The sequence below is a fragment of the Agelaius tricolor genome, unplaced genomic scaffold (genome assembly GCF_023055355.1).
Source record: "Agelaius tricolor isolate 1412-34295 unplaced genomic scaffold, bAgeTri1.0.p SCAF_101, whole genome shotgun sequence".
Taxonomy (NCBI): domain Eukaryota; kingdom Metazoa; phylum Chordata; class Aves; order Passeriformes; family Icteridae; genus Agelaius; species Agelaius tricolor.
This window is the reverse complement of record NW_027269361.1, coordinates 37,960-56,620: the sequence shown is the minus strand read 5'-3', so window position 1 is coordinate 56,620 and position 18,661 is coordinate 37,960. Positions and strand designations below refer to the sequence as shown.

At 62.3% G+C, this 18,661-nt stretch overlaps 2 protein-coding genes across 2 annotated transcripts; both read right to left on the bottom strand.

The window, feature by feature from the left end:
• Positions 1–568: 568 nt before the first annotated feature.
• On the bottom strand, positions 569–14,221 carry COL2A1 (collagen type II alpha 1 chain). The gene is made up of 45 exons (XM_071419180.1): positions 14,174–14,221; positions 14,030–14,083; positions 13,861–13,914; positions 13,729–13,782; positions 13,581–13,634; positions 13,384–13,428; positions 13,217–13,270; positions 13,066–13,110; positions 12,894–12,947; positions 12,716–12,814; positions 12,522–12,566; positions 12,055–12,153; positions 11,630–11,683; positions 10,955–11,062; positions 10,737–10,790; positions 10,538–10,636; positions 9,833–9,886; positions 9,516–9,614; positions 9,380–9,433; positions 9,183–9,236; positions 8,924–8,977; positions 8,764–8,817; positions 8,631–8,675; positions 8,227–8,325; positions 8,036–8,143; positions 7,894–7,947; positions 7,610–7,663; positions 7,278–7,331; positions 7,142–7,195; positions 6,942–7,049; positions 6,779–6,832; positions 6,650–6,703; positions 6,024–6,185; positions 5,826–5,933; positions 5,311–5,418; positions 5,078–5,131; positions 4,861–4,968; positions 4,487–4,540; positions 4,252–4,359; positions 4,083–4,136; positions 3,855–3,962; positions 3,272–3,560; positions 2,826–3,013; positions 1,966–2,208; positions 569–1,417 (listed from the first exon to the last, which is right to left on the bottom strand). The coding sequence occupies exons 2-45, from the start codon at positions 14,075–14,077 to the stop codon at positions 1,271–1,273; spliced, it is 3,750 nt and encodes a 1,249-aa protein (XP_071275281.1). The 5' UTR covers positions 14,078–14,083; positions 14,174–14,221; the 3' UTR covers positions 569–1,270.
• A 25-nt stretch (positions 14,222–14,246) lies between these two features.
• On the bottom strand, positions 14,247–16,788 carry LOC139586047 (collagen alpha-1(II) chain-like). The gene is made up of 8 exons (XM_071419191.1): positions 16,594–16,788; positions 15,903–15,919; positions 15,648–15,680; positions 15,499–15,531; positions 15,314–15,367; positions 15,057–15,161; positions 14,598–14,675; positions 14,247–14,354 (listed from the first exon to the last, which is right to left on the bottom strand). The coding sequence occupies exons 1-8, from the start codon at positions 16,676–16,678 to the stop codon at positions 14,247–14,249; spliced, it is 513 nt and encodes a 170-aa protein (XP_071275292.1). The 5' UTR covers positions 16,679–16,788.
• Between the last annotated feature and the right edge of the window lie 1,873 nt (positions 16,789–18,661).

Here is an 18,661-nt window from a genome sequence, read left to right as displayed (position 1 = left end):
TTCTCCAAGAGAAGCTTTGCCATCCACAGAGGCAAAAAGAGGAGTTTTGACCCAAAAGAATTGGGGTGAAGCTCAGGAATTCCACACCCAGGAACTGCCTGGGGCCTCTTGCAGGAGAGATCTGAGCAGGTTTGGGGCTCTTCGGGGTCACTGGGCTGATTTTTGTCAAGATCATTAAAAAAATCCCATTTCTGAGCTTTTTGCTCGTAATGAACAGCCTGGCGAGGAGAGGAATTTCCATGTGGGATTTTTTTGTTGCACAGCAAGAGTGGAGTCTCCTGCTTCCAGTGCTGCAAAACAGCCCCAAACTTGAGTTTTTTGCAGGTAGAAAACAGGATAGAATTCGTGGGGAGGAGAGGACAGCCACCCCTTGCCCTGGTGACACCGGGATTGTCCCAGTCCTAATTATAGGATTAATATATAATTATTCCTAATTATATAATTATTCCACAATTAACCTCCTGCTTTCCCAAAAGTTTCTACTTCAAAATTTTGCACTTTCAAATTTTTCCTTTTTTTTTTTTTTGGCTTTTCTGGGGGATTTTGCCCCCCTCTTCCCCCTTAGCTTGAAGTACCCCAACCCAAAAAATGTGCAGTTTTAACCCGAAATGAGGATTTCAATAGGATTTTTTCCCAACCTAAAGAACTTTATGGTGGTTGAAATGGGGAAGAAATATTTAAATTACTGCAAACACACCCAAAAAAAAAAAGAGACTCAACTCAACTTTTACTTTCGACCAAAAGTTTTTTTTTTTAGATTTTTTTTCATTTTATACCAACAGATGTTAAAAAATACAGACTTGTTTTACAAGAATAGCACCATTTTTTGATTTTTTGTGTGTTTTTTAACTCATATTATACATGAACACTCCTGCTGAGGGGAAAGGGGAAAATTCGGGGTGAGGAGGGGATTTTTGATACCTGGATTGGTGAAATCCCATTTTTTTTTTCAGGGAAAAAGGGATCACTGACATTCCCACCTCCACCTGACCTCAAAAACAGGTCTTCCAGGAAGAGAATAAATAAATATTAACGGGTTTTTCCTTTGATTCTGGTGTTGGGATGAGGTGGTTGCTCCCTGATTCGGGGTGAGCCCTTTCAGTGCAGAACTTCTCAGCTCCTTTTTTGGGGTGGATCCCATTTAATGTGGTTTTTTTTCTTTTTTTAAGGAATTGGGCTGGACTTTTTAAAAAAACAAAAACCAAACCAAACAAACAAAAACCACGACAACCAAAAACAAACAACCACACCAAAAAAATCCTTTTTTTTTTTACAAGAAGCAGACGGGGCCGAGGTCGACCCCAAACTCCTGCTCGGGTCCCCCAATGTCCATAGGTGCAATGTCCACGATGGGCAGGCGCGAGGTCTTCTGCGAGCGGTACTCGATGACAGTCCTGCCCCACTTCCCTGTGTGTTTCTGGGGGAAAAACGGGCAAAAATGGGGTCATTTAACCTGTTACATCCTCGCCAAACCCTTCAAATCCCAGCTGGAACCCAAATTTGTCATCAGGCATAGAGGGAGGGGTCCCACTTCTTGGTGTGTTTATAAGGAAAAAAAAGGGGTAACAATGGGGTTATTTGATCCTCCAGAACTCAGTTTGAGCCCAAATTTATCATTAGCATCAGAAAAATGGTGTTGTTTAATCCTCCAGAACCTTCCCAATCTCAGTTTGAGCCCCATTTCATTGTTAAACCAAGAAGGGCCACGTTTCTCAGTGTATTTCTGGTGGGAAAACACTGGAAAATGGGGTTTGGAGTCCCCATGCCTGGAGCACCACAGCCAAATCCTGGCCGTGGTGGCACTTGGTGACAAGATGCTGTCCCCTCGCGGGTTGGTGGCACTTGGTGACAAGATGCTGTCCCCTCCCAGGTCGCTCTCTCTGAGCTCCCCAGTTCCTCCCCATGTGGCGAACCCCGCGGTTTATGGATTTCCCCCGATTTCCCCCCTCTCCCCCCGGCACGCACCGTGCAGCCGTCCTCCAGCACGCTGTAGGTGAACCTGCTGTTGCCCTCGGCGCGGATCTCGACGTCGTTGGAGCCCTGGATGAGCAGCGCCTTCCTCAGGCTGCCCGACTCCTCGTCCAGGTAGGCCACGCTGTTGCGGCAGTGGTAGGTGACGTTCTGGGAGCCCTCGGTGGACAGCAGCCTCAGGAAGGTCATCTGGATGTTGGCCGTGTTGGCCGCCAGCTCCTCGGTGCCGTAGCTGAACTGCAGGGGGGAGGGAGGCTTTCAGACGGCTTTTTTGGGGAATTTTGGGGGAATTTCCACGGTTTGCTTTCCCAGACCTGGAAACTGTCATGGCCTGATGCAAAGATTTCCATGAAAGTCTCTAAATCAACTCGTTCTGGTACAAAACCCATCAATTTCACCTCAAGGAAGGACATCGCTCCAAGTTTTCCTTAAAATCCCTAAATCCACCAATATGTGACCCAATTTCACCCCAAAGAAGGACATGACTCCCAGTTTTCCTTAAAATCCCTAAGTCCACCAATATCTGATCCAAACCCTATCAATTTAACCCCAAAGAAGGACACCGCTCCAGGATTTACATAAAGTCCACTGGATCAACCAGTTCTGATCCAAACACCTGCTAAGTTTCAACTCCAAAGTTTCAGTAAAATGCCCTAAATTAACCGTTTCTGATCCAACAACCACCAGTTCCACCCCCAGGATGGACATCAGCTCCAAGATTTCCATATAATCCTCAAATCACCCAATATCTGATAGAACCACCAAAAATTCCACCCCCAGGAAGGCAATCGGCTCCAGCTCTTCTGTGGAACTCCAGCCCCTCCTTCCCCCCCGTGCCCATCCCAGACACCCACGTGGAAGCCGCCGTTGATGGTCTCGCCGAACCAGACGTGCTTCTTCTCCTTGGCCTTGCTGCTCCACCAGTTCTTCCTGGGGATGCTGCCAGGGCTGGGGTACACGCACGTCTCCCCCGTGGCCATGTTGCAGAAGACCTTGATGGCGTCCAGGGTGCAGCCCTGGTTGGGGTCGATCCAGTAATCACCTGTGGACGGAGGGCGTGGGGTCAGTGAGTGACCACCTGGTGGTGGGGTCAGTGAGGGGGTCAGTGTGGTGAGTGAGTGACTGCCCATGGTGGGGTCAGCGAGGGGGTCAGCGTGGGCCTTGGTGGCCGGGAGGGTGGTGGAGGAGACAAGGAGGAAGAGGCGGACATGGGGATGGACACAGGGATGGACACAGGGATGGCCACAGATGGACACAGATGGACACAGGGCCGGACACAGGGCCGGAGCCTCTCTCTCACCGCTCTTCCAGTCGGGGTGGCAGAGTTTGATGTCTCGGCAGGTCCTGGCCGGGTTCTTGCGAGAGCCCTCGGGGCTGCGGATGCTCTCGATCTGGTTGTTGAGGGCCTTGAGGGTGGCGTCCACCTCGGCGTCGTGCGGCCGCAGCCCTGGCGCCGCCTCGTCCGCCCGCATGTAGCGCCCGGGGTCAGGGCCCTTCTCGGGCTGCCCCAGCCCCGCGAACGCCGACATGTCGATACCGGTGCCGGGGGGCCCGGGGGGGCCGGGCGGGCCAGGGTTCCCGGGGGGGCCCTGCGGGAGGGAGGAGCAGTCATGAGGTGATTGCCAGGGCTTGGATCCCTCTGATGCCCACAGGATCCCTCTGATCCCCGCAGGATCCCTCTGACCCCTGCAGGATCCCTCTGATCCCTGCAGGATCCCTCCCTCGCAGGTTCCCTCTCTCTCACAAGGATCCCTCCCCTCCTGGATCCCCTCTCTCTCACAGGATCCCTCTCCTCCTGGATCCTCTCTCCCCTCCTGGATCCCCTCTGTTCCCCGCAGGATCCCTCCCCTCCCAGATCGCCTCTCTCCGGCGTCCCCGCTCACCGCCGGGCCAGGCTCGCCGCTCCTCCCGCGGGGTCCAGGGGGCCCGATGGGTCCGGGCATCCCATTGGAGCCGTCCTTGCCTGAGGGGCCCACTGGGCCGGGGGGACCCTGAAAAACCCCAAAAAGGGCTCAGGGCACAGCACCTGACAGGGCACAGCCACCTCCAGGTGTGGCACCGGTCCAGGGACGCCTCCTTTTCCCTTTTTCCCCCAAAATTCCAGGACTTACCCTGGGCCCGGAGGGACCCGCAGGTCCGGCAGCACCCTGGTCTCCGGAAGGACCCTGGGAAGGATGGGAGGATGGAGGATTTGGGATCCCACGGGAGATGTGGGATTGGGGTGTGGGATGTAGGATTTGGGACATACGGGGGGCTGTGGTCCCAAATCCCAGCACTTACGGGGGGCCCGGGCAGCCCCTGGAGCCCGGTGAAGCCCCGGTGCCCCTTCAGGCCGCGCTCTCCAGCCTCGCCCGCCTCGCCTTTGTCACCGCGCGGCCCCTGGGGACCCTGCAGGGGGGACACGGTGGGTCAGGAGTGGGGGTGATCCCAAACCAGGGTGCCAAGCTGCGACCCCAAGCTGGGATCCCTAACTGGGATCCCAGGAATTCCACAGTTCCAGGTGGGACGCACTCACCGGCATCCCTCGGGCGCCAGCGGGGCCGGAGGGACCCATGGGACCCTGAGCACCCTGTAGGAGAAAGGAGGGCAGTCAAAAACAGCGGGAATGGGATTTGGGATTTGAGGTGTGGGAATGTGTGGTGTGAGATTTAGCATTCCCAGCTGCCCAGGGCACTGCAAGTGTTCCTGGTTTTATCTCCTGGGGTGCCCAGCTCATTCCCAGCTCCAGCTCCTGGAGCTCCCAGGCAGATCCCAAACCAGGAATCCTCAGGAAGTCGTTCGGAGCTGCTCCCAGTGCCATTCCCAGATGATCCCAAACAGCTCCATGGCGTGGATTTGGGATATTCCCGGTAATTCCCGTCTCCCCCCATCCCGAGGTGTCCCACTCACCGTCTCTCCCCTGTCTCCCTGTTTTCCAGTGGGTCCCACGGGTCCAGGAGCGCCGGGAGCGCCGGGAGCGCCGGGAGCACCCACAGGGCCAGTCTCACCACGATCGCCCTGGGAACAGGGAATGGGCTCAGGAATTCCGGCTCTGGGATGGGGGCAAGCACAGCATAATGGGAATTCCCAGGAATTCCGGCCCTTGAGAAATCTGGGATGAGCTCACCTTCACTCCTGCCGCCCCATCCCTGCCAGGGGGTCCATCAGCACCGGGATTTCCCTGGAAAAGAGGAGGAATTCAGCTTTTGCCTTTGGGATGGGGGGGAAAACTCCTTTATCCAGGCAAATTCCTATGGGGAAAACGTGCTGGGATTTTCTGGGATCAACCTAAAGGCTGTCTCCACCCAGGGTCAGCCAGGGATCCATCCTGGATGTTCCAGACATTCCTAAATTTCTTACCTCCCGTCCAGGCTCTCCGGCTGGTCCAGTCAGCCCAGGGGGTCCCACGGGCCCAGGGGGTCCCCGGTCACCGGCAGATCCAGGTGCTCCCTGTTTTCCAGGCTCTCCCTAAAAACCAGGAAAACCCCCTCATGAGTGAGTCTGGGTGGATTGAGGGAATCAGGAGAGAGGGAGGGAATCCAAACCCTCCTTGGCCACAAACTTTCCCCAGAGATCAGGGGGCACAAATTCCCGTGGGAAAAAGGTAAAAATTTGAATGGAAAATGCGTCCTGCTGGTCTGGTGCATGGCCGTGTCAGTGGGGAAAAGCCTTGGGAGATTTTGGGACATTTTTTTGGCATGGAAAGAGAATCCCAAAAGCACCGGGATGGGGATGAGCAGCTTCCACCACTCCCCACCCTCCCAAAATCCTTCTGCATCACAAAACTGCCTCTGATGAGCTGCCATTTCTTCCCAGATTTTGGGATTTTTTTGGTGTTTTGGGGTTTTTTTTGTGTTTTTTCGGGTTTTTCTCACCGAGGGTCCGGGCAGCCCCGGGAAGCCGCGCTCACCACGCTGCCCTGGGAGCCCCACGATGCCGCGCTGTCCTGCCAGCCCCTGGGGCCCGGGGGGCCCGTCCGGACCCTGCGGGGACACAAAGGGAGGGAGGGCAGGGGTCAGCGCCACTCGGGGGCTGGTGAGGGGCCGGGGGTGGTGTCCCCAAATCCCAAATACCGCGGGGCCGTCCTCGCCGGGCTCGCCCTTCTCGCCGGGGGGGCCGGCGGGGCCCTGCAGCCCCGGGTCTCCCGCTCGGCCCGGGGGTCCCGCGTCGCCCCGGGCGCCCTTGGGGCCGTCCTTGCCCGCGGAGCCGGGGGGTCCTGGGGGTCCAGGGTTACCCTGCAGGAGAGATCGGGGTTAGAGAGAACTCGGGAGGGGTTTCCATGCTCCTGATCCATCCCTGAGCCGTGCCTGATCCCATTCCCGATCTATCCCTGATCCCAGCCCTGGCACTGCTCTGGGACTGGGGAGTACTGGGGATGCCTCTTGGGAAGGGCTGGGCGGTGGCACCTGGGGGTGGCTTTGGTTCGGGGACATCGTGGGGAGCTGCCTGGCCTCCGAAGCTGGGGGCAGCAATCCTGGCTGACCCCGACTGGCCTGAGTGATCCCAGAGCTTCCCGAGTGATCCCGACTGTCCCAAAATGAGCTGTTCCCACATGATCTCAGTTTTTCCCCAGTGATCCCAACTGACCTGAGCAATTGCTGATCTTCCCAAGAGATCCTGGCTGCTCCCAGTGATCCCAGTTCTCCCCCAGTGACCCCAGTTCCTCCCCAGTTCCCCCCCTGAGTTGCCCCCAGCTCACGTTGGGGCCGGGGGGTCCGACGCGTCCAGCGGCTCCAGGGAATCCGGTGGCTCCCTGGGGACGGAGGCAAGAGAGGGTCAGACCCGGCTCCTCCTCCCCTCCCCATCCCCTCCCTCACCCCACACTCACCGGGGGTCCCTGAGCACCCCGGGCTCCTTTGGGACCGGTGACACCTGTGGGACCCTGGGAAGAGGCAGAAAAACAATCAGGACACTCAGGACCTGGAGATTCCTGGGATGAGGGACCCCCACAAGGGCTCAGCCCCAATACTGGGGGTCTTGGCTGGACCCACCTGCGGTCCAGGAGCCCCGGAGGGACCCTGAGGCCCGGGGGCTCCGGCGTCACCCTTCTGGCCAGGCTCGCCTTGCTCGCCCTTGGCTCCGGGCTGGCCATCAGCACCCTGGGAAAGAGCCGTGGTCAGTGGTCAGCAGCCACTGGGGAAACTGGGATGGACTGGGGGCAGAACTGGGATGGAGTGGGGGCAGAACTCACCGGGGGTCCGGCGAATCCGGCAGGGCCGGGGGCTCCGGGCTCTCCGCGCTCTCCCTGTGGGGGAAACGGGGTGAAAATCAAGGGAATGGGGCCAATGTGGCACTGCCAGTACCAGGGGGGGACAGATGGCACTTACGGGGGCACCACGGGCTCCGGCAGCTCCAGACGGGCCGGGGGGGCCAGACTCGCCCTGGAAAGGAAGGAAAGGAAGGGGGAGTTGTGGGGGATGGAGATGGATGGGTCTGTCTGGGTGGGGCAGCGTGGGGCTGCCCCAGGGATCAGGTGGGATCTGCCCCAGAGATTGGGATGGGATCTGCCCCAGGGATCGGGTGGGATCTTCCTCAGGGATCGGGTGGGATCTGTCCCAGGGATCAGGTGGGATCTGCCCCAGGGATCGGGTGGGATCTGTCCCAGGATCGGGTGGGATCTGTCCCTGTGGGAGCACTGGCAGGGCCACCCCGGTCTCACCTTCTCGCCATTGGGGCCAGCGGGGCCAGGGGGGCCGATGGGACCGGTCAGACCCTGTGGGGACAGAGGGGACAGTGAGGTCACCAAGGCCCTGGGTAGCCACCATGGACATCCCTCACTGACCCCCATGAGGAGGAGGCCACCAAGAACATCCCTGGATGGCCACCATGGGCACCTCTGGCTGGCCACCATGAGTGTCCCTGGCCAGCCACCAAGGATATCCCTGCTGGCCACCATGAGTGCCCTTGACCGGCCCCCTCCCACCCCATCCCTGCCCCACTCACGCGAGCTCCGTCCTTTCCGGGGGCTCCCTCAGGTCCTTTCTCTCCAACGTCTCCCTGTGGGGTGGCACGGGGCCAGTGTGAGCCCAGCTGAGCCCTGGTGGCACTGGTGGCAGCCCATGCCCTCCATGTCACCGTCACTCACCCTGTCCCCCTTGGGACCGGCGATGCCAGCGGCTCCTCTCTCCCCGGGCATCCCCTGCAGCCCCGGGGGGCCCTGGGCGCCGTTGGGGCCGGCGGGGCCGGTGGCGCCCTAAAGCAGCAAAGGGACATTATTGGGGTGTCACCCCCGCGGTGGCACCGCCATCGGCGCTGTCCCCTCCCTGTGTCACCCACCTTGGGTCCGTCGGTGCCAGGGGTGCCGGGGAGGCCACGGGGACCCTGCAGGCCTTGGGCGCCAGGAGAGCCGCGCTCGCCGGGGAAGCCGCGCTCACCCTGGGGACAGAGGGGACAGCTCAGCGGGGACACGGGGACAGCTCAGCGGGGACACGGGGACAGCTCAGCGGGGACATGGGGACACCGTGGGGGTGGCACCAGGGGGTGGGGAGGGCACTGTCCCATGCTACCCTGGAGGGACTGGAATGAGGACGGAACCAGCGTGGATCTGGTGGCCCTGGGTGGGGACAACCAGGCCCTGGGACCCTCCAAAGTCCCCGTGGGATGAACATGTCACCAAATGGGAGCACAGGTGACACTGACACTGGCCCCTCAAAGCCCCCCAGGTGAGAGGTGACACTTACCCTGGGACCCACAAGCCCGGGGGCTCCGGCTTCTCCAGGAACGCCCTGTGGGAAGGGGACAAACGGGTCTGGGGTCAGACCTGAGGGATTTGAGGGATCTCGATCCCACCTGGGGGGGACTGGGGAGTCTCACCTGGTCTCCGGGCTTGCCACTCTCGCCAGGGGGACCTGGTGGCCCTGGCAGTCCCTGGGAGGGGACAGGAGCCATGTGAGAACAGTGACAGCAGGACCCTGGGGGTTGGGGTGGCATCACCCCAAACCCCAAACCCCAAACCCCAAACCCATGAGCTCACCTGGAAGCCGGAGGGGCCGGGGGCTCCTTGCTCTCCCCTCTCCCCTGCCGGGCCCTGTGGGATGGACGCTGCTCAAGGACCCCAAAAACCTTTGGGATTTCAGACTTCCCCCACCCCAAGATTTTGGGGATCCCACAAAGCCCCAGCACCACAGGGGCTGGGGATTTGTGGGTTTTGGGATCCCCCAGCAGATCCAGGGGGCTTTAGCCCAAATCTGGGGTTTTTAGCCCCAGTCCTGAGCTCGCCCTGTTGCACTCACAGCAGGTCCTGGGGGTCCGGCAGCTCCGGTCTCTCCATCCTTGCCAGGAAGTCCCTGAGGAGATGGGAAACTGAGCCCCAAATCCCATAATACCTATTTCCCCCCTTCCCGTGCCTCAGTTTCCCCCTTTGGGGGCTTTTAGGGTGGGGTGGCACCAGAAGGTGAATTTTTGGGGTTTGTGTGACAGAAAACCTCACCCTCAGCCCCGGTGCTCCAGGAAGTCCTTTTTCACCAGCTTTTCCAGGCTCACCCTAAAAAAGGATGGAGGACTTAGGGTTCCGGCCCCAGGGAGAATTCCCGGGTATTTTTAGAGGGAAAAAGGTTCTTACTCACATTGGCACCTTTGGGACCAGGGAATCCCATAACACCAGGCTGGCCCCGAGCCCCCTGGGGGCCGGGGGGTCCGGGACGCCCGTCCTCACCGGGGGCACCCTGTGGGGACAGCGGGGTCAGTGGGGACAGGAGCCCACCCCAAACCACCCCAAACCACCCCAAACACCAAACCACCTCCAAACCCAAACCCGAACCCCAAACCACCCCAAACCCCAAACCACCCCAAACCACCCCCAACCCCAAACCACCCCCAACCCCAAACCACCTCCAAACCTAAACCACCCCCAACCCCAAGCCCCTTTTGGGGTGTCACTCACTGTGGGGCCGACTTTGCCTTGGGGCCCAGCGTCCCCAGGGCGTCCTGTGAGACCCTGTGGGGACAAAAAGGGTTTGTGGTGTGACCATGACCCCATGGCCGTGGGGTGACCCCAAAGGGCACCCCAAAGAGCAAGGAACCCCAAGGAGGGATTTTGGGAACCCCTAATGCACCTTGGGAATCCCAAAGAGCATCTGAATTAGCAGAGGGCATCTTAATTAGCCTCAGAGTTTCTTAATTAGCACCAAAGAGTGCCAAGAGACCAAAAAAGGTCTTAATGCCAAAGGGCATCTTGGCTAACTCCAAAAGGGCCTTATTGACCCCGAAAGCTCCTTAAACAACCCCAAAAGCACCTTGAACAACCCTAAGAGCACCTTATCAACCCCAAAGCACCTTATCAACCCCCAAAATCTCCTTAACCACCCCCAAAATCACATTATCGACCCCAAAACCACCTTGACCACTACCAAAATCTCCTTAAACCAACTCCAAAATCACCTCACTGACCCCAAAATCACCTTGACCACCCCCAAAACCACCCTTACCAATCCTAAAAGCACGTTAGTGACCCCAAACCCGCCTTCACCACCCCCAAAATCAGCTAATTGACCCTCAGAGAGCTTTAACCAGCCCCAACCCCCCTGATCCATCCCCAGACCCCCAGGTGCCCCCCGGTCCCGTTTTTGGGGTCGCTGCTGTCCCTCACCCTGGCTCCAGGCAGGCCGGGCTCTCCGGGGCGTCCGGGGTCGCCGGTGGCTCCTTTGGGGCCGGCCAGGCCAGCGGGGCCACGCTCGCCCGGGGCCCCCTGCGGAGGGATGTGGGGTCAGTTTGGGGTATTTGGGGTCACTGTGGGGTCACTTGGGGTTGTCACCCCCGGGACAGCCCCGGTGTCCCCAGAGTCCCACCTTGGGGCCGGCCAGCCCGTCCTGTCCGGGGAAGCCGCGGTTGCCGGGAGCTCCCTGTGGGGGACGATGAGGATTTGTAAGGTCAGGGGAGGGTTTTAGGGCTGAGTGAAGGATTTTTGGGATTGGGGTCAGTTTTTCAGGATCAGGGTTATTTTTTTGGGGTCAGGGTCAGTTTTTTGGGATCGGGGTCAGTGTTTGAGGTCGAGGGCACCACAAACCCTCTCTCCAGGTGGCCCCAAAGGTCCAGCAGCTCCGGGTTCTCCACGGGCTCCTCTCTTCCCTTCCTCCCCGGCCGGTCCGGGGGCACCCTGGGGTCCTGCGGGGCCCTGAGGGCGAGGAGGAAAAGGGGTCACAAGGAGCCTTCATCCCCTCCCTGGCTCCCCCGGGGACTAAACCCATAAACCCGAGTCCCCTCGTGCCCCCCCATCCCCGCTGGCGCCGGGCGCGGCAGGGCCCCATTGATGGTGCTTAATGAGGCGAGGGGGGAATGTCCCCAAGGGGGGGGACGGCCCCACGGGGGGACACTGAACACTGCGGCCATTGTCCCTCTGTCCCCCGGCCACTGTCCCCCCGCGGGGAGGGCGGGGGGACGCTGCTGCCCCAAGGGGCCTCGTTAGGGGAACGGCTCGTTAGGGCCGAGAGGCACCGGAGGGGAGAGAGGGCCCGGGGTGGACACTGGGACGGACACTGGGGTGGGACGGACACTGGGGTGGGATGGACACTGGGGTGGACACTAGGACGGACACTGGGGTGGGATGGACACTGAGGGGGGATGGGCACTGGGATGGACACTAGGATGACCAATGAGGGGCTGGGACTGGACACTCCATGGACAGTGAGGGCCAGGGCTGGACCCCCAGCCGGGGGCTCTGGTGTCCCCCAGCCCCACTCACCGTCTCTCCCTTGGGTCCCTGCTCGCCTTTGAATCCCGCGATGCCAGGCTCGCCCTGAGGAGGGGGGACAGAGTACAGTGTCCCCACAGCTGTCCCCACCCCATCCCTGGCCTGGGCTCCAGGTCCTTGTCCCCATCCCATCCCATCCCATCCCATCCCATCCCATCCCATCCCATCCCATCCCATCCCCAGGGTTCCTTTAGGGCTCAGGGCCGGGTGACCCAGGAGTGACCCAGGAGTGACCCGGGGGTGACTTTGGGGAGGGGACACCCAAAGGAAAAAGGTGTGAAGGGGGCGTGGCCTGGGTATAAAGGGGCGTGGTGATTCGCTGGTAGATGGGCGTGGCCAAAGGGTGTGGCGTGGTCAGTGTCCGGGGCGCGGTCACCAGCATGGCCGGTCCCGGGGGCACATCGGGGGTCTCTCACCGTCTGTCCCTTGGGGCCCAGCGGGCCGGTGGCTCCCTGGGGTCCAGGTGGGCCGCGGGGGCCGGGGAATCCTGGAGCGCCGGCGATGCCTGGAGCGCCCTGCGGACACCGGGGGACATCAGGGACCCGCCACAGCCCTCAGTGTCCCCAGCGTCACCAGTGTCCCCACTGTCCCCATCTCTGCCGGCAGTTGCTGTCCCCCTGCAGCTCAAATCCCACCCTGTCCTTGCAGCCCCAGGGTCCCCCAGCACCCCCCCAGTGTCCCCACACATCTCTGTCCCCCAGCGTCCCCCATCCCTGAGTGCCCCACGACCCCCAGGGGACCCAAATGTCCCAAAATCTCAGCGCAGCATCTGCTCCTCACCCCGGCCCAGTCCCTGTCCCCACAGCCAGGGGCTCACTGGGACATCCCTTTCCCCATCCCTTTCCCCATCCCTGTCCCCGTCCCTGTCCCTGTCCCCACTCACCGCCGATCCCTTGGCTCCGGGGATGCCATCAGTCCCGGGGTTCCCCTATAAGCAAACCTCGCTGAGCTCTGTGCCTCAGTTTCCCTGGATCCGGCCCTGTCCCCGCCGCTCCCAGCTCAGGGCACAAGGCGGGGGGACAAAGCCACCGGGGCGAGGGGACAAAGCCACCAGGACGGGGGGACACAGGCACTTACGGGGGCGCCGGCGGGGCCGGGCGAGCCGGGGGTCCCGGATTCCCCGCGGGGGCCCTGGGCACCCTCGGGTCCTCGCGCTCCGGTGGGACCCGCTTCACCCTGGGGGGAGGTGACCGAGAGGGTCAGGGGTGACATCGGGACCCTGCTGTCCCCACCGGGACCATCCCTGTCCCCTCACCTTGGAGCCGGGGGCGCCGGGGAAGCCGGGGGCTCCTGCGGGGCCGACGGGACCCTGGGGGCGAGAGCAGCGTGAGGGTTCCCCCGGGCTCCGGGGGGCCGTGAGGGACCCCGCTGTCCCCTCGGGGGAATGGCACAAGGGCGGGGGACGTGCCAACCCCCCCTGCACTTACGGGCGGTCCGGCCGGGCCCGGGAGGCCGTCGTTGCCACGAGCGCCCTGTGGGGAGACGGTGCCGGGGGTGAGGGGGGGTCCCCGGGGCGGGGGTCGGGTCCCCCCTGCCACCCCCAGGCGCCACCGGCACCACAGGTGCCGCCGCACTCACCGCAGCGCCCGAGGGGCCCGGGCGTCCTCGCTCTCCGGGCAGCCCGCGGGGACCCTGTGGGGACAGAGGGTGACACGTGAGGGTGACAGAGGTCAGGCCGGGGGGTGCTGGCCCTGGCCGAGCCCACCCGGCCGTGCCTCAGTTTCCCTCTCGCAGCGCGCACTCACCATGGGGCCGGGGGAGCCATTCTCGCCTGGGGAGCCGGACTCGCCCTGCGGGGAGGGACACAGGTGACACAGGGCGGGGACGGTCCCCTGGTGCCACAGGGACAGGCACCGGAGCCAGGGGACCGCCACCCCAGCAGGGGACAGCCCCTGCACCCCAGGAACTGTCCCCAGCCCCAGGCACTGCCACCCCCTCTCACCTTGGCTCCAGGTGCTCCCGCCTCTCCCTTGGCGCCGTCCAGGCCGGGGTAGCCCTGGGGACAGCGACACGGCGGGGGTGTGACAATGACAGAGCCGCTCCGGGTGACGCGGGGACGGGGAGGGGACACGGGGAGAACACGCACTCACCCGGTGGCCTTTGACTCCAGGCAGGCCGGGGGTCCCGGGGAAGCCACGAGCGCCCTACGGGAGAAGGGAGAGTTGGGGACTGGGAAGGGACAGCGGTGGCTTTGTGGCGGGGGCCACCGGTGCCATGCTCACCTGGGGGCCGGGGGGGCCGCGGTCACCGGATTTCCCGGGTTTGCCAGTCTCGCCCTGCGGGGAAAATGGGATTTTTGAGGGGTTGGGGACACAAAAATGTCGCTTTTTGTTCCTTCTCAGCCCGGCTGCCACCGCGGCTGAATGTCACCAGAGTCCCTTTGTCACTCACATCGTCGCCGGGTTTGCCAGGAGGTCCCGGAGGTCCCCGGGGACCCATCGGACCCTGCAGAGGACAAAGAGGTGGTGATGAGCGGCACTGGGGGCTGGCAGTGCCCGGGTTTGGGGACGTTTGGGGACACCTGGGGACACTCACAGCAGCGCCAGGCTCGCCGGGCTCACCGGGGTTGCCTTGAAATCCTTGGGGACCCTGGGGGGACAAGGGGACATCAGCGGGGGTGGCCCCAGCCGGCCCGGCCAGCCCGGAATGTGAGGAGGGGGGCGATACTTACGGGGGAGCCGGAGGGGCCGGGGGGCCCGCGGGGTCCCATGGGGCCCTGGGGGAACACAGCGATGTCACATGGGGGGGACGCCGGCGGGGGACGCCCCCGAAGCCACCCAGGACCCCCCAAAACTGGGGGTTCCCGAGGGGGGTCCCAAATGGGATGGGTTTGCACGGGGCTGGGGAGGGGTTTGGGGCTGTGGGAAGAGGGTTGGGCAGATTTGAGGGGATCTGGGGGGGTTTCATGGAAATTTGGGAGGATTTGGGGGGATTTGGGGGGTTTTTGGGGTGCCATTACCATAGGTCCCTGCATGACGCCCATCTGAGCCCCTCCAGCCTTCTCATCAAAGCCCCCAGCCATCTGAGCCGCGAAGTTCTGCCAGGGAAAGGAGGCTCAGCGCCCCGGAGACCCCCCAGAAAACCCCAAATTCCCCTCAGAAAAACCCAATTCTCATCAAAATCCCCCCAGTTCCCATCAAAATCCCTGCTACTGCACTCAAACCCCAAATTCCCTCAAAACCCTCCCAAATTCCCTCAAAACCTCCCCAAATCTCCTCAAGCCCCCCCAATCACCTTAACCTCCCTAAATCCCCCTCAAAACCTCCCCAAATCAAGCACCCCCAAAATCCCCTCCAAGCCCTCCTCAATTCCCACCAGAGTCCCATGAAACCTGCACAAATTCCCCTCAGCGCCCCAAAATCCCCTCAATTTTCCCCCAAACCCCCCGATCCCATCTCCCCTCCCCCCGGATACTCACCCCTCCCCCGAGGCCGGGGGGTCCCGGGGGTCCGGGGGGCCCGGGGGGGCCGGGGTTTCCTGGGGTTCCGGGCTCCCCATCCCTGCCCCGGGGGCCGGGGGCGCCCTGGGATGGGGGGACAAAGAAAGCGATTTTGGGTGAGTTCTCAGCAGATTTTTGGGTTTTTTGAGGGAGGTCAAAGAGGATTTTAGGTTTTCACAGTGGATTTTGGGTATTTGAAGGGACTTTTAGGGGTTTTGGGGGTCCCTCTCTCTCACCTTCTCGCCCTTCTCGCCGCGGTCCCCTCGCTGTCCCTGCTCACCTGCGGGGCCCTGGGGGGGGGGAAAACAGGATGGGGGAGGGGGGGGTCAGGAGTCCCCTCCCCCCCTCCCGCCCCTCCCCCGCTCTCCCAAACCCCCTCCCCCAAAATTCCAGAGATTTCCCAGCCTGGAGCTGCTCCCACCTGCGGGCCCGGGGGTCCTCGGGGTCCTACGACCTGCGGGGACACAGAAGCGGGGGCATCAGGGCTGGAAGGGTCCCAGCCCCTTTGTGGGGTCTCCCAGCCCCGCCCCTCCCACCTCAGCCCCTTTTTGGGGTCTCCTCCTCACTCACATCTTTGATATCACCGGGTTCACCTTTCTGTCCCTGCAAAGAGAAGCCAAGGGTGAGACCCCAGAACTGCCCCAAAATTCCTCTCTCTGACCCCCCAAGGGCCCAAAACTGCCCCAAAATTCTTCTGTCTGACCCCCAGCAATGAGCACAAAACCACCCCAAAAGCCCCCAATGCAAAGCAAAGGATGAACCCAGAGACCTCAAAACACCAAAACCACCCCAAAATTTGGGACAATTGCCCCCAAATTCACTTACCTTGGGGCCAGGCTTCCCTGTAGGAAAAAAAAAAAAAAAAAAAAAAGAAAAATAAAGAGAAATTAACGGGGGGGGGACACAAGAATTTGGGATGGGGGCAACACGAGGTGGCTCCATCCTGGTCGGGCTGTTGGGCCAAACTGGGGGGCACTGGGGGCTCCCCCAAAGCGGGGCCAGCAGCGAGGGGCTCGAGGGGGCTTTTTGTACAGGTTTGGAGGCATTTTGGGGGTGCTCAACCCTTTAATCCCCCCCAGCTGGGGCAGGGAAGGGTTAAAAAAAGGCAACTTTGGGGGTTTTGGAGGTTTGGGGGAAGCGGGTTTAGGGTTTTCCTTCACTTTGGGGTGAAATTCCACAATTGGGAACCCTGCTTGGGGCTGTCTGTGGGGTTTCCATTCATTTTGGGGTGCATTCCCACAATTTCGGGGGATTTCTACCAAAGCCCGTTTGCCGGGGGTGCAAAATCCCCTCCTACCACCCTTTCCCCCATTTTTTTTCTGTCTAAAACCCCCCAAAACCTCCAAATTTTCAACCAGGGCTAAAAACCTCAATGATTTTTCCCCTGGGGCCGATTTTTCCCCGTTGTTTTGGGGTGAAGTTGCCTTTTCCCTGCGCTGCCGCATGGATGGCGCCATCCATGGCCGGGTAATTTATTTATTAATTCTCTAATGAAGGGAAATAAATAAATTACAACCGCTGGGCTGCTCGGTGGGGCAAATGGGGCAGCACTCTCCGAAGGGGATCTCGGGGCTGGGGCAGTCCCGCAGCTCCTCGCACATGATCTCGTCGCACAGCACCGTCCCCGTGTCGCACACGCAGATCCGGCACGGCTCCGGCTTCCACACGTCCTTGTCGCTGTAGCGGTGCCCGTCCTGCAGGCAGCTGCCAGCCTCGGCTGCGGGGACAGCGCGGGGACAGCGTGGGGACAGCGCGGGGACAGCGCGGGGGGAGGCGGTGGCGCTGCCAGGCTCGCTGTGAGCGCGGCGGGGAGGAGGGGACGCCAGAGGGGCCCCGCAGCCCCCGGTGAGGGGGGACAGCCCGGGGACAGCCCGGGGACAGCTCGGGGACAGCTCGGGGACAGCCAGGAGCGGGGTGGCGGCGCTGCCAGCCCCGTCCTGCAGGCAGCTGCCAGCCTCGGCTGCGGGGACAGCGCGGGGACAGCGCGGGGACACGCGGACCAGGGGGATGGCACTGCCAGCCTCGGCCTCATCACCAGGAGGAGGAGGAGGAGGAGGAGGAGGAGGAGGAAGGGGAGGCCAAAGGAGCCCGGCACCCCCGCAGTGAGGGGACAGCGCGAGGACAGCCAGCGGGGGGTGGTGGCACTGCCAGCCCCCTCTGAGCCCCAAGCAGTGACACCCCCCGAGTGTCCCCGCAGCTCTGGTGGCACCAGTGTCCCCACGGGCTGGGGGACAAGGGGCGCTGGTGTCCCCAGGCTGAACTCATGGGTGACCCGGAGGTGCCCGGGTGCTCCCGGAGGGTCCCGGGGGTCCCCCAGGGTCCCCAGGAGGTGCCTCGGGGTCCCCAGGCTGCACACCGGAGCTCCCAGGTGTCCCCAGGGTCCCTGGAATGTCCCCGGTGTCCCCAGGGATATCTCCAGGGCTGGCCCTCAATGCACCCCCTGTCCCCAACTGGACCCTGTGACCCCAGCCGGACCCTGTGTCCCCAGCCTGTTCCTGCTCCAGGTCACCGCCCACACCCCCGGCTGTCCCTCTGCCCCCTCACTGTCACCTGCGGCCCCCATGTCCCACCTGTGCCCCTCAAGCCATCTCAAACTGTCCCCTTCCTGTCCCAGGCTGTCCCTACTGTCCCTACACTCCGTCCATGCCACACACTGGACCCCAAACTGTCCCCCAGTGTCCCCACCATGTCCCCCCCGCCCGGCCTCGTGCCATCCTCCAGTGTCCCACGCTCCCTGCCCCACCGTGTCCCCCCTCTGTCCCCCAGGCTGCCCCGGGCTGTCCCGCTCTGTTCCACTTCATTTCCCACTGTCCCCCGATGTCCCCAACTCCCCTCGTGCTCTCCCTCCCTGTCCCCCAGTGCCCCTCCGTGCCACCAAGCTTGTCCCACATTTCCCTGACACTTTCCCCGCTGTCCCCCCTCTCCCCCGCGCTGCTGTCCCCGGGACTGCCTCGAAACTTTCCCCCTTTGTCCCGTGCCTGTGTCCCCAGGAAGCCCCCGATGTCCCCACGCAGCCCCCCGGTGTCCTCAAACTCCACTCTGCCCCCTCCCCGCCTCGCTGAAACTTTCCCCGTCCATCTCACGCTGTCCCCCAATGTCCCCAAGCTGTCGCCCGATGTCCCCAGGCTCCGAGCCGTCCCCCCCGCCACTCTGAAACTTTCTCTGTCCATCCCAAAACGTCCCCTAGTGTCCCCCGATGTCCCCTGCTGTCCCCCATCCTCTTTCTGTTCCACCTCCCCTCTGTCCCCATTGTTCCCCGCTGTCCCCTCGCTGTCCCCTCGCTGTCCCCCCCCCTCCCTTCTCCAACTTTCCCTCAACGTGTCCCCCTCGCCCCCCCCCCGGCGATGCCCCAAAAGTTTCCCATCCCTCACCGCTGCAGGTTCCATCTGTGTCCCCGCTCTGTCCCCGCTCTGTCCCCTCTGTGTCCCCGCTCTGTCCCCGTTCTGTCCCCTCTGTGTCCCCATCCCCGCCACTCACGGAGGTCTCGGTCCTGCGCGGCAGCGGCGGCGGCGAGGCAGAGCAGGAGGAGGAGCAGGAGCCCGGGCCGGGGGGCGGCTCCGGGGGCCGCGCCGGTGGCTGCGGGC